At 47.3% G+C, this 14,753-nt stretch overlaps 1 protein-coding gene across 3 annotated transcripts in view; it reads right to left on the reverse strand.

The window, feature by feature from the left end:
* CACNA1A (calcium voltage-gated channel subunit alpha1 A) overlaps positions 1 to 8,027 on the reverse strand; it is a 238,334-nt gene extending 230,307 nt beyond the window's left edge. For all 3 annotated transcript variants that reach the window (XM_060092233.1, XM_060092235.1, XM_060092236.1), the window contains exon 1: positions 7,735 to 8,027. In XM_060092233.1, coding sequence (XP_059948216.1) covers positions 7,735 to 8,027 — 293 coding nt within the window. The remainder of the gene's footprint in view (positions 1 to 7,734) is intronic.
* Positions 8,028 to 14,753: the final 6,726 nt, after the last annotated feature.

Below are 14,753 nucleotides of genomic sequence, written 5' to 3' on the forward strand. Positions count from 1 at the left end.
ATTAATTGATTTTATTTTTGCTGTGTTGCGTCTTCGTTTCTGTGCGAGGGCTTTCTCTAGTTGTGGCAAGCGGGGTCCACTGTTCATCGCGGTGCACGGGCCTCTCACTATCGTGGCCTCTCTTGTTGCAGAGCACAGGCTCCAGATGCGCAGCCTCAGTAGTTGTGGCTCACGGGCCTAGTTGCTCCGCGGCATGTGGGATCCTCCCAGACCAGGGCTCGAACCCGTGTCCCCTGCATTAGCAGGCAGATTCTCAACCACTGCACCACCAGGGAAGCCCAGCCCAGTGGTTTTTGAAACATAAGTTGCTGAGCCCACCCACCTGGATCCCTCCTTGCCTTCTCTATTCTCCCAGGAAGTGAGGGAGAGGGGAGGAAGAAGAAAGACAGAAACTGGGGGAAGAGGCGGATGCAGTCTAACCCCAAAGCTGAGCAGGATTCTATTGTTAAGCTCTCAGGAGTCACCTGGGGCAGCCACAGCAGCTGTCCTAGGCCTGCAGCCTCCATCCTGGGCTGGACCCTTTGGCTCAGAAGAAGGAGATGGCGGGGGAGGGGGGGCAGTGGGCAGGGAAGCTAATTATACATTTTAAAACTCCCTTACCTTGTCACCCACAGAGGAAGGGATCAAGGGAGAGGAAGACAATTTTATCTCATACCGAAGAGAACAGAAAAATAGGTCAAGTGGGCATCCATTTTTCCTCCCTTAAAGACTCCAGAGAGAAAAGAGAATGCAAATGGGTTACCAAAGGGGAAAGGGGGGGGGGATAAATTAGGAGGTTGGGATTAACATAAACACACTACTATATATAAAATAAAGAAACAACAAGGACCTACTGTATAGCACAGGGAACTATACTCAATATTTTATAATAACCTATAAGGGAAAAGACTCTGAAGAAAAGAATATATATGTGTATATGTATAACTGAATCACTTCGCTGTATACCTGAAACTAAGACAACATTGTAAATCAAATATTTCAATTAAAAAAAACAAGAGTGGGGCTTCCCTGGTGGCGCAGTGGTTAAGAATTCGCCTGCCAATGCAGGGGACGCGGGTTCGTGCCCCGGCCCGGGAAGATCCTACATGCCGTGGAGCAACTAGGCCCGTGAGCCACAACTACTGAGCCTGCACGTCCGGAGCCTGTGCTCCGCAACGAGAGAGGCCGCGACAGTGAGAGGCCCGCGCACCGCAATGAAGAGTGGCCCCCGCTCGCCGCAACTGGAGAAAGCTCACGCACAGAAACAAAGACCCAACACAGCCAAAAATAAATATAAAAAATAAATTAATTAATTTAAAAAATATTCTGTGAACGTTTAAAAAAAAAAAAAAACAAGAGTGCCACGCTCAGATTAATAAATCCAAACTGGCCAGTCAACAGAGGGGCCCTTTGCTCCCACTCCTACCCAGAGAGCCCGGTTTCTAGTCAAAGTTTCCAAAAAAGAACATAACGAGCAAAAAGTACTCTCCAATATTATGGTTCATGCGTTTTGGAGCTTTCTCCATGCCGGACACCGTGCTGAGCATTTCTCATGCGTGACCCCACGTGACCTCCTCCAGAGGCCTCCGAGGAACGTGCTATCAGAAGCAACATCCTCATCATGTACATGAGGAAACTGAGGCTCTGATGCCCAAGGCAGCCTGGCTAGTGTAAGCCATTCGAACCTGGGCCTGGCTGACCCAAAGTTCAGGGTGCTTTCCCTCACCTCCCTGTCGTATTTCACAGCACCTCCTGGATCCCTCCTGAGGAGCTGACTTAGCATCCCCAGAAATGTACTAACTGAGGGGCTTTAGGGTCCTGACCATCTCTGGATTGAATCCACCTTCCTGGTGGTGTCTTCCATTGTTGAAGGAGTGTATGTTGTGTGCTTGCTACTGGGGAGGCAATGGGGGGGTACATAATCCCCAAGTACCCAACAGATGTCCCCCAAAATCCCCTGAAGTAAGACTCCACTCTCAAGGAGCCACTGCTCCCCAATTTCTCAAGCACTAACATTTCAGAGACCTCCTTTGGTCTGATACCCTCATGAACACATACCCCTCCTGTCACTCCAAGATCCACACCTAAAACCCACTGAAAAGCTAAGACATGGGTACAGAGGTGAATCAGATCTCGAAGATTTGGCAACTGGGTGAAGCACTTTTGTCACTCACTGGACAAACATTAATGGAGTGCCTACTGTGTGCCAGGCGTGATGGGGTGGCAGTGGTGAGCAGCATGACGAACATAGGTCTTATGGCCTCGGGGAGCTTGCTTTTTACTGCTGAGTGGCAGGACCAAAGCACCCCCCAACCAGAGACCCCCTTCTCCCACACTGGAGACCCCCCTCCCTTGCTAGACCTCAAACCAGGGCAGGAACAGAGCTACAAATGACATCCTCACCCTTTCTCATTTCTCTGACTGGCACTTAAGGCTACCACTTCCTCTACTTTCTACACATCCACAATCCTTTACGCTAAACCCTCAAGGCCAGACGTGCTCTGGAGCTTAGAACTTGGTGTTTTTAAAGGGATCACAGGGATGGGAATGTAAAATGGCACAACCATTTTTGGAAAACAGTTTGGCGGTCTCTCATAAACACATACTTACCACATAACCCAGCAATCCTACTCCTGGGTATTTATTTCCCCAAGAGAAATAAAATGTACGTTCCCAAAGTTCCCACTAAAATCTATCCACCAATGTTTACAGCAGCTCTATTCATAATCGCCCAACCTGGAAACACCCCAAATCTCCTGGGAAATGGATGAACAGTCTCCAGTCCAGGCCTCCCAGAGAATATTACTCAGCACTCAAAAGAATGAGCTACTGATACACACAGCAACATGAATGGATCTCAAAGGCTGCACGAAAGAAGCCAGAATCCAAAGACTACATATGATATGATTCTATTTATACGACCTCCTAGAAAAGGCATAACTATAAGGATGGAGAACAGATCAGTGCTTGCAAGGCACTTGGGTAGGGGGGTGCTGACTCAAAGGGTCACTGGGGGATATTGTGGGGTAATGGAACTGTTCCCCATTTTGATTTGGGTGGTGGCTACATGCCTGCATGCATTTGTCAAACTCTGAGAACTTTACGCTTAAAAGGGTGAATTTTGCTGGAAGTAATTTATACCGCAATAAACCCGGTCTTTGAGAAAAAGAAAAAAAAGATAACAGGATGCATCGATGATGTGACCTGGATACTCCAGGTGTAACTCATGGACTAGCAGCTTGGGCAATCCTTAGAGGCTTGTTGGAAAAGCAGAATCCCAGACCCCACCCCAAATCTGCTGGACCAGAATCATCGTTTTAACAAGGCAATCCTCACACTCAGCAAAGTTTGGAAAGTGCTACAATGTATACGTAACACTCCCACTGGGTCTGCGGGAGCAGCACCCCATAATCAAGCATATCTACTGTAGCAGCACCCCACAATCAAGCATATCTACTGTTTCCTCAGTGAAATATATCAAAATGCACACCAAGTGGGATAAATTTAAGACTGTAAATTAAGCATATAAATTTGGGTCAGTTCAAGGTAATTTTTTAACCCCTAAATGAGCTGATCTTTCAGTTTTCAGAGCTTTTTAGATTTGGGGATTGCGGAGGAGGAATCGCACCTTTGCAGGGGGGAAAAAAAACCCAAGGGAAAAAAACCATGCTAATTCCTACTTCCCAGAGTTTTGCCCTCTGGAAGTACCTGCCACGCTGATCTAGTAGAAGAATTATACAGTCATTCTCTCCTGCCCTTCTAGCACAAGCTACTTTTCAGGGTGGGCCAAGACTCTGATAATATGCTCCAACTTCTCCCAGGGCTCCTTCTGCTTCCCATGCAGAATATTCCTCTTTAGAGAGTCTTTGATTAAAAATAAACAGCAACAAGGGGGTGAGTGCCAATCAGCCAGTGTCCGAGGGTTACCTGATGTGATGAGACTCTGGGTTTCTTGTTAAGAGTCCTGAAAACAAGGGTATGAAAGCCCGGAATCCTGCAAGCACTTCAGGAGAAGGAGCGTGATAACACAGACCTGAGTCCGCGGCCCAAATTCCTACACCATGCTCAGCGCAAGATCTGCTGGCATCAGCAGGACTGGGGGAAGATGACATTCACATTGGCGCTTGGTAGCGCGTCAGAAGGAGCAAGCGGCATTAAGTGGGGGCTCTAGGAAGGTTGACAGATGCGCCTTATTGAGCTGACAGATTTGAGCTCTTTAGAAGCCATCATCAGAGCCCGTCCCAGCCATATTTAAATCAGACTTCCAGTCGAGGAGAACACGGAACCAAGGTGTGTGATCCAGACAGCTTTGCTGCCTGGAATCCTCCAAGAGTGAAAAGCACCAATGGAAATCTGAACATCAAAGATTTCCATTTGGGTCTTCTGACTTGGAGAAAAATGAAATTCATGAGAACCCCTTAATTCTCACTGATGGCTTCAAGCTTGAGCTGCCGAGGGAAGCGGGGTGCAGAAGGGGAAGGAATCACAGTGGCAAAGTGCCCGTGACCATGGGGAATGCAAGGCTGCACACTCCCTCCACCAGCGTACCATGCTGGAATCTGCATTTGGACGTAACACTCTTAGGCCCTCGGAGCACACAGCCAAGTTCATGGAACAGCCACTGACTGACTCCTCCACGTGACGGTGAAGAACCTGCTTTGCCCCCTCACCTGCAACCCTCAGTAAATGCCATTTCCAAATACATGTTCCGTGACATGCACATCAAAGAACGGCAGTGGCAATTCCACTCCTAGGTATAAATTCAAGAGAAACACCTCCCCAAAAAGTTCAACCAAAGACATGCACAATCTGGAAATTACTCAAATGGCCCTCAACTGTAGAATGGAGAAGTATGTTGTGGGAGGGTCAAACAATAAAATATCACACAGCGATGAGAAGGAACAACCAACAAAGACCCACAGTGACATGGATGCATCTCACAGACAGATTGTTGAGAAAAAAAAAAAAAGCCCGGCACAAAAGAACACAGCCTCTGACTCCATTTATAGGAGGCTCAAAAGGAGGCCAAATGAACCCATGGGGTCAGAAGTTGGGGTAGCGGTAACCCTTATTGGGGGAGTAACTGGGAGGGGGCAGGAGGGGACTTTCTGGGGAGCTGGTTACATTCTTTTCCTTGACCTGGGTGCCAGTGGCATGAATGTTCACTTAACTAATCTGGACTTGACTTGTGTACTTTCCCATGTGTGTATATATATACATTAGACTTTATTTTTAAAGTTCTAGGGCTTCCCTGGTGGCGCAGTGGTTGAGAGTCCACCTGCCAGTGCAGGGGACACGGGTTCGTTCCCTGGTCCGGGAGGATCCCCACATGCCGCGGAGTGGCTGGGCCCGTAAGCCATGGCCGCAAGTTCTAAATAAGTACTTAAACACTTTTTTTTAATGGCAGAAATATTTAGATACTCAAGTCCATGTTCTTCCCTGGTACCCTGACTCCTCGGTGTTTCCACACTCCATCTCTTTGCACTGGCCCAAATGCCCTTATCCAGCCCCCCATCTCTCTGTCCCCTCCCCTCTCATCACCTCCCCCCCAGAGAAAGCTCAGTCCTGGATGACTCTGGTTGGTGACAGATTGGGGGATGGAGAGCTTTCCCTTTGAGAGTGGGGATACATAATGTGTTTGCTGCCTCAGGCCAAAGAGGGAACAAAAACTGGCTGCAGAAAGCAAAATGCACAAACTCATCACAAAGCTCCCAAGAGCAAGAAACCCAAAAAAAACCTCTAAAGGACTGAGTGCTCCCAGTTCACCTGCATCCCTCTCTTAAGATCCCTCCTTCCGAGGGACTGTTGCCATCCCTTCCCTCCCCAACAGCCCTCTGATCTGCAGGATTCAGGCTGGACCGGGGTGAGCTAAGGACACATTAGGATTCCCACCTTCTTCCTTTCCTCCTAGTAGACTCCAAATCCAGGCTCCAGAAGGCTATCTAAAGCCATTTTCAACACGGAAACCTGTCAGCCCAGTGAATCCCTCCTGGACACCCCTGAGTTATCTGATCTTGCACACACTGACACATTGCCATTCTCCATGCCTCCCCCCACTCCTCCAGGGATTGGGGGGAGACAGGCAGAGTGATTACAAGACCCCTGAGCATTTCAACAGATCATCACAAGGTTGAAACTTAGGAGGCAAAGACTTGGTTCCTGCCTTGGGCACCAATCAAAATGACATCGTGATTAGGGGTACACCCCTCCAAAAAGATAGCAGCTGAACCTCTTAATTTTCACCACCCTAGAAGTAGACTGCTCACACACACTCCAAAACCTCAGAGGCCTCTGTTACAGTTTCCAGACCCAGTAGCCAAAATCCTGCTCAATTCTGGTCCCTGCTAAAAGTGAATCCACCAGCCAACGTGTTCCTCAAATAAGCAACCCCAGGACCACCTGGGGCTCAGCCCTGTTGAGTGTGTGTGTGTGTGTGTGTGCGTGTGTGTGTGTATAAAACTGTCAGAACCATACACAAAAAGGATGGGGGCTCATCAGTGAAGCCCATGGGCCCAACCAGCCCCATTCGTTTTTACTCCGAGGGCAGCCAGTTGGAACCGAGCCGAGGAGCGGCACATTGGCCAGTCAGCCTGGGAAGCAGGGTTCGTCCCCCTACTTGGAATCTGGGTCATGCTTAGATAACTGCTAGAAAGCCCGACTAATTACCCATCCTTGCCTCCCTACATCTCAACAGATGTTAAGCCCTCCTCAAGGTTTATTTCAAGCAGGCACGAATTTAAAGAAACACAAGAGGATCTGGATTTTGGTAGCATCTCAACAGAGGAAAATGTGTACTCCACTTTCTTCCTCTGGATCTTTAATTAAAAAAAAAAAAAAAAGGCATTTACCTGCCCAAGATGTCCACATGGATGCTGACTCTCCTGGTGTCCCCTCCCGGGTCTCTAGGGTGGAAGCAGCAGATTCCAACCCAAGGCCTAACACGGCACCCTAGGAAGGACCCAGCACCTCATTTTCTCTTGTCCTATCTTTCTTATTAAAGTAGCCCATCCTGGGTCTTCCAGGTCAGGGCCCCAGATGGGGCAAACGGGATGTTTTCTACACCTCAAAAGATGATGAGGTCCCTAATCAGTGGGTGGAAGGAAATGGAACCTGCAGACATGGGGAATAATAAAATGCCCCCATCCCTTCCTGGCCAGCAGCCCATCCCGGGATATTAATTCTGGTCAGTGCTGGCCCCTCAGTGTGAAGACCACATGCTCTCCCACTGGCTCTTGGCCCTGGGAACCCCTAGGCACCCTCCTTGAGAGGGCAGCCCCCAACCATGGGCAAGCAGGGGTGGAGAGGCCTGAGAGCTGGGACTGGGCTCCAGCTCTGGAGGCAACCGTGGATTCCGACGAGGGGCGGCTAAGGAAACCCAGCCAAGGACCCCCATGCTTCCCCTGCCCTGGTCAGAGTGCTCAGGCCCCGGCCTGATCTATGCTCATTCGGGGAGAACTCTGACCCATCCGGAACTGGCTCTAAAGGCCCCTGTACGACCCCAGGGCCCAGCCCTCACTCTGAAATCAGTCCTTGGGAGGAATCCACTCCCCCGGCGCCCACAACCCCAAGCCTCCACAGTACCTCAACCCAGCTCCGGGTGGAGAGATGCTCCACACTCCTCCCCGGTGCCCCCTCTCCCAGCCCCTGGAAGACCCCCCCCCGCCTCCCATCAACCCCTGGGTCTCTCCCAGCCTGGAAGAGGGGAAGCGAGGGAGGAGGGGGAGGCGCAGTTGCCGGGGTTTGGGCAAAGGATATGGCCATTCGGTGATCTTTTTGGCGTATTTTCTCACCACGTTGTCCTCGCTGAAGAGGAATAGAGACCGGTTGACCGTGAGGCAGTTCTGTCGGACGGGGATGGGGTTGTACAGGGCCATGGTCCGCGCTCTCTGCGCCATTGACTGCTTGTACATCCTTTGCGCCCCGGGCTGCCCGCCCTGCCGGCTGCCCCCGGCTCCTCGCCCGCCTCCGGCGCCCACGACCACCCCGGCGGCTGCCCCGGAGCCTCCTCCCCCGTAGCGGGCCGGCATCTCGTCTCCGAAGCGGGCCATTCTGCAAAGAGCAAAGGGCTCCGGGTTACGCTGCGGCGAACGATGCGGAAGACGCCGCAGCCGCCGCCGCCGCCGATGCTGATGCTGATGCTGCCGGGGCTGTGAAGACGGCGGCTGGAGCTGCGACTGCGGAGACGCTCCACGGCCCAGCCCATCGGGCGGCGGCGGCTCGGCGCCTCGGGTCGGGGGCTCAGAAGGCGGCTGCCCGGCCCCAGCCGGGGATAGCAGCTCGGGACATCTTTCTGGCTGACCCCAGAGAAGGAGGGGCTGGAGGAGGGTGCGGGGGCGGGGCGCGGGGGCCGGGGACGGGGGGAGGGGAGAGGGAAGCAAGGCAAAAAATAACCGAGGAAGGAATCCAGGCAATCCCCAGTCCACCCACTCCGGAAGGAAAAAAAAAAAAACAGTTAAAAAAAAAAACGCACACCCCCTTTAAGACTCGAACGGTTTGCAAAGGACGCCCCCCGGGACGCTGTGGAAGCTTCAAATTCCTCCGAGGTCCGGGTCAGGCTGGCATCTTGCAAAAGGAGTGCGCCCGGCTTATTAAAAACATTTTTTGTTAAAAAATAAAAACCAAGTCTTTGCTGGGGGGTGGGGGAAAGGCAGCCCCCCAAATTAAAAAATCCCCCTTTCTGTTTTGCTTGAGTTCCTAGACCTTAAAAATGCTGGAAGATCTGTAGCCAAATAAATTAAATTAAATGAAAATTAAGAGTATTAAGGAAAGAAGGTGAGGTGGGGGGAACGCTCCGAAGGGCTCTTTAAGGAGTCTTGAAGCCGCAGGGTCCGGGTGTTTTGTTTTGTTTTTTTTTTCTTCCTGAATCACCAGCGGCTGCCTCTTCTGCTCACGAAGGAGTGTGAGTGTGCGTGTGCGCGCAGCGTTTCGCTCAACCGTGCCTCATCTTGGGGTTAAATTGCAGCAATGAAATCCTGAAAATTCCCAACAGGAGGAAAAAAAAAAAACCGAGAGAGAGAGGGAGAGAGGTATGCGCCGTTCGCTTAGCCACTCAATAGCTGCTCCCGGATGCTGCAATGCCTAGCGTCCATCGCCCCCCTCCCCCCGCCCCCCAATGCCTCCTCTTCTTTCTCCTTTAGGTTTTGCTAGAATAAGACTGATGTGGAGGGGTGGGGGGAAGAGGAAGTAAGCGGAGGGGCCGTGGTGGTGGGGGGGGGGGGGAATGGGCGCAAAGGTCTGAACCACTGGCCAGCGAAGCTCCAAAGAGGAGCGATTGATGAGTTTAACGGGAGAAAGACCCACCCAAAGTGTCGGCACATGATGGCCCGCGACCAATCGCGGAGGCGCGAAGGGACCTGTCTCAGCGGAGTTTTGTGGGGGAGAGAGGGGAGAGCCGGATGGTCGGGAGGCAAGGGGGAAGTTGGGACGACAGATTCCTCCTCCCTTGGGAGGAAACCTTGCTTTTCAGCGGGTTCCATTTCGGTTGCAGACAGCCGGACGCTCCCAGCACCTTGCAAGGGGAAGGAGGGAGGAAGAAAGGAAGAAACTTAAAGGTAGAAAAGGAAGGAGATTCAAGTCTAGAGGTGCAGTGAGTCCTCTACGCAAATTTGCTCTATTTAGCAAAAGACAAATTTTAAAAACTGGGAGAATGGCTTGGTGGTACTTCTGTGAAAGTTTCAAATCGGCCCTGCAAGCTGGAATGAAAGATTGACCCCCATCGTCGGAAAAACCCCAGAGGTGGCAAATCTTAACTGCCAGGGGCGGATAACTAACCAGGTCCTACTTGGCTGGATAAAGCTTCTGGCTTATATATGTTGCATGGTGTTCGCTTCTCTCCAGAGCCACTACAGTTTTATTTCCCGTTCCCCATTTTATATTGTGAAAGTGAAAACACACAGAAAAATACCCAAAGCATAAATGTACAGTGTAAGAATTTGCTGTGAAACTAGCACTCATGGAACTAACACCCGAGTCCAGAGCTGGCTCCCCGGAAACACACATATGCCCATTTCCCTCAGCGATAATCACATCCTGACTTTATGGTATTAATAGCCTTGCTATTCTTTATACTTTTACTACTATATTGTGCATTCCTAAACAATACAGTTCCACTCTGCATCTTTTTGGATTTTATATGAATATAAGCATCAGTATATATTCTATGATGTTTGGTTTCTTTGGTTCAACATTATGTCTTTAACAGAGAACAGACGTGGTTGCCAAGGTGGCGGGGGAGGGGTGGGAGAGGGATGGCTTGGGAGTTTGGGATTAGCAGATGCAAACAATTATATATAGAATGGATAAACAACAAGGTATCCCTGTTGTTTATCCAAGGAATATAGCACAGGGAGCTATATTCAATATCCTGTGATAAAACATAATGGAAAATAATATGAAAAAGAATGTATATATGTGTATAACTGAATCATTTTGCTGTGCAGCAGAAATTAACACAACATTGTAAACCAACTGTACTTCAATAAAATAAAATTGAAAAAAACATTGTCTTTAAGATTCATCTGCTGTTGTCACATGCCGCTGCGATTGATTCACTTTCACTGCTGTATGGTATTTCAATAAAAGAGTAAGCCACTATCTGTTTATCCATTATCTTGTTGATGGACATCTAAGTTGTTTCCAGTTGAGACTCTTAAACATTCCTGCCTTGAATAATCCTGACACCTATAAATATGCATTTCTGTAGGAATAGTCTTAAGTGTGAAATTTCTGGGTCATAAGGTAGCATATCTAAGGTTTGTAAGATGTCACCGAACTGTCTTCCAAAGTGGATGTACCAAGAAACAGTTGAATTTTTGCAAAAGCAATATATTGACTAGAAGGCAGGGGTGATAGAGAGGAAGCGGAAGAGGATGAAGAAGGCAAATATTTTTTCAAGGCTTAGCTGGTTGAATCCTATTTAATGCCCTCCCCCATCAGTATATGAGTTCATTTGAAACATACTAGAAAAGATGATATGTCTTTACATATATTCCCCATTCTGTGCCTGTGGGTAAGCCTTTACAGGTTACCTGTAGCACTTTTGAGATTTCCTAACTTGTCAACGTATGGACAAATGATTAAACCAAGAGTGATCAGAGTTGCAAGGAAATGGGATGTGTAGGACTGTCAATAAATATTAATGATTTTTGTACTTGATGTTTCAGATTTCAAAGGCAAATAACAGTTAATATGAATCAAGAAGTAATTCCACATTCATGGATACAAACAGCCAGTCATATAAGAAGGCTGCATTGTGCAAAGTGAACTTACACGTAACTTGTTATGATGGACTTTCCCAAGAAGACAGTTGACTTTCATATAGCATAAGCATCACCTACAGAGATTTCTAAAGACACAGAGCTTTTCAGAAAAGAGTAACCTCTCACTGAGAAAGTCCTTACCAAGATAAAGCATCTACAAGTCTTCATAGAAGCCCCACTTTACAAGTGAAAACATTGAGGCTGAGAGAGATTTTAAAACATGCCCAGGTCACTGACATGGGTCTGAAACTACTTCTGACTGTGTTGGGTGGAGGTAATTGGATACAAACACTTTGGAAAACTGGTCATTTCTTCCAATGCTGGACCCTGTGAATATCCTGTGACCCAGCATCAGCACTCCTAGGTATAAGCCCAGGAGGAATGAGTACATAGGTCCACTAAAAGACACTCCCTGGAATGTGAACAGCATCATATTCATACTAGTTAAAAATTGGAAACTTCCCAAATATCTATCAATAGCAGAATAGATCAATATTTTGTGGAACATTTACACAAAGAGCCTTCTGCAGCAATGAGAATGGATGATCAGAAGCTACACACAAGTGCATGGATGAACCTCACAAACACGATTTTGTATCAAAGAAGCCAGGCATACAGTAGAACATGGTGTGTAATTTTTGTTATATAAACTTCAAAATGGGCAAAATGAATCTATGCTTCAGAAGTTGAAGTAGCCATCACCCTTGAGGGTAGAGGAGTAATTGGCACAACGTGGGGGGGCTTCTAGAACCTTCTCCATTTAAGTGGTAATTATACAGGTGAGTTCACTTTGTAAAAGTTGTGCATTTTGAAAGTTTTCATTGAGCTGTGCACCTATAAGTTGTGCAGTTTTCTGGGTGTTCTCTACTTCAACAGAAAATGTTTGTAATGCTTCTGAATGTAGATCCCAAGTAGCACCACTTGTCATAGTGATCTGTGATAATTCTCCTTGTGGACTTTAACCATGAAGTCTCTACAACAAACTCTGGCTTCCTTTTTACCAGAAGACAAAGAAAACCTTCCAAGACACCCTAACCCAAGCCTAGACAGCAGACAAGCTGGCTGTATATCAGAAACGCCTGCAAAGTGTTGTAAAAATTCTGATTCCTGGGCCCTCCCTCTCCCCTGATTTTCCTTCAGCAAGTCAGTGGGGGTACATCCAGGTTTGCTAATCACTGCTCTGGAAGGGACAAACTTATTATCCCTATCTTGGCATTCTCTAAAGTTATCAATGGTGGTGGTGTTGGCATTTTTGGTGGAACAGTTTTTGCTGTTTGAGTCTGTCTGGTGCATTGTGGGCTGTTGAGCACCCCTGGCATATGCCCACTGGGGGTCAGTAGCACTCCCAGTCTTGTGAAAAGCAAAGATACCCACACATGTTTCCAAATGCCCCCTGTCAAGGTGGCAGAAGAATCTACGCTTTCTTCTCACCAAATGGCATTCCCAAAGCTTGCTTAACCCTGAAGTTTGACATGCTGGAGTTCCTCTCTCTTTCCTCAGAATCTTCCAAAGTCTTCCAACCCTCTCAGTTACTCTACTTCCCTCTTCTGGAAAGAACTCAACTCGTGCACCCTAAAGTGTGACAAGGACCCAGGTGCATTATCCTAATGGATTCACTTTACAGAGAATGAAAATTTTATATAGCCAAAGGAATGAATCTCTAATATTGGAATCTTACATATCACCTAGCAGATGGAAATGGATGGGCAAGAAATCTTCATAGGCTCCTCAAATGACTGCAGTAGGTAGTTCCTTGCCCTCTTTCCACCACTAATCCAAATTAGTAATGTTGACCAGGTAGAAAGATTTAGAATCTCATTAACATTGCAGACAGAAGCAGTTTAACAAGAGGCCTCCAGAAATCAGTCTCAGCCATTGGTTCTAATCTTTAACACATCTGCCAGCTGAAGATTTAAGTTATCAATCAGCAGCATCACTACCATACTGGCTCTGAGAATTATATTCAATTGAACAGGGCTAGCAACTCTGAAATAAATGCCCCAAATAAATAGCTGCAAATCACACTCATTTGGCTGCTAAAACAATTAACAACTAATCCAGTCATTTTGAGTTGCAAGAATGGATCAGCCAAAAGACATTTGGCCTCTGCCTTCTAGTCTGGATACCCACTGAGAATGAGTACCAAGATCTTTGGGAGATGGAGGGTATAAACAACAAAAACCAAATCTGATAATCCAGATATTTGCAGATCATGATGTAGGCACTCAAGAGTGAATCCAGAGATGGACTGTGGCTGTCACTCCAAGCATAATATTGCACAGCAGTATGTGCCCTGCAAATTTCCAAAACCAATGAGACAGAGTCAAATTCTGTATGCAGACTTGGGTACAAATCCTAGCTCTAATACTTCCTAGCTGTGTGCTCTTGGAAAAGTGCTTAGCCTCTCTGAGCCTCAGTTTTTTTATGTAAACTAGAGACATGACTCCTTACCCCACAGATTGCTGTAAGGATTAATTAAGATCAAGCAGGTAAGCATGCACAACGACTAGTATAAAATAAGCAAACAAGAATGATGGTAGGGAGACTTCTCTGGTGGCGCAGTGGTTAGGAATCCGCCTGCCAATGCTAGGGGACATGGGTTTGAGCCCTGGTCTGGGAAGATTCCACATGCCATGGAGCAACTAGGCCCATGCGCCACAACTACTGAAGCCCTCATGCCTAGAGCCCATGCTCTGCAACAAGAGAAGCCACTGCAATGAGAAGCCTGAGCACCACAAAAAGAGTAGCCCCTGCTCAACGCAACTAGAGAAAGCCCGAGCACAGCAACGAAGACCCGGTGCAACAACAACAAAAAAATTTTTTTAATATGATGGTAAATAGATTATTTTTAAGTCACCAGAGTCTGGAGAGATATTTCATGTTCATGGATAGGAAGACTCAATATTGATAAAGGACTGTTATCCAAAATATAAAAAGAACTCTTAACACTCAATAATAAGAACAAACCTGATAATGAGCCAAAGACCTTAACAGACACCTTGCCAAAGAAAATATACAGATGGCAAATAAGCATATGAAAAAGATTCTCCACATGATATGTCATTAAGGAAATGCAAACTAAAACAACAATAAGATACCACTACACACCTATTAGAATGGCCAAAATACTGACACCACCAAATGCTGGTGAGGTTGTGGAGCAACAGGAACTCTCGTTCATTGCTGGTGGGAATGCAAAATGGTACAGCCACTTTGCAAGACTGTTAATTGGTTTCTTACAAAACTAAACTTACTCTTATCATAAGATCCAGCAATAGCGCTACTTGGTATTTACGCAAAGGAGTTGAAAACTATGTCCACACAAAAGTCTGCACACAGTTGTTTATAGCAGCGTCATTCGTAACTGCCAAAACTTGGAAGTAACTAAGATGTCCTTCAGTAAATGAATGGATAAACTCTGGTACATCCAAACAAAGGAATGTTATTCAGTGCTAAAAGACATGAGTTATCCAAGCCATGAAAAGATATGGATGAAACTTAAATGCAAATTACTAA

The sequence above is a fragment of the Mesoplodon densirostris genome, chromosome 3 (genome assembly GCF_025265405.1).
Source record: "Mesoplodon densirostris isolate mMesDen1 chromosome 3, mMesDen1 primary haplotype, whole genome shotgun sequence".
In the NCBI taxonomy this organism is placed as follows: Eukaryota; Metazoa; Chordata; class Mammalia; order Artiodactyla; family Ziphiidae; genus Mesoplodon; species Mesoplodon densirostris.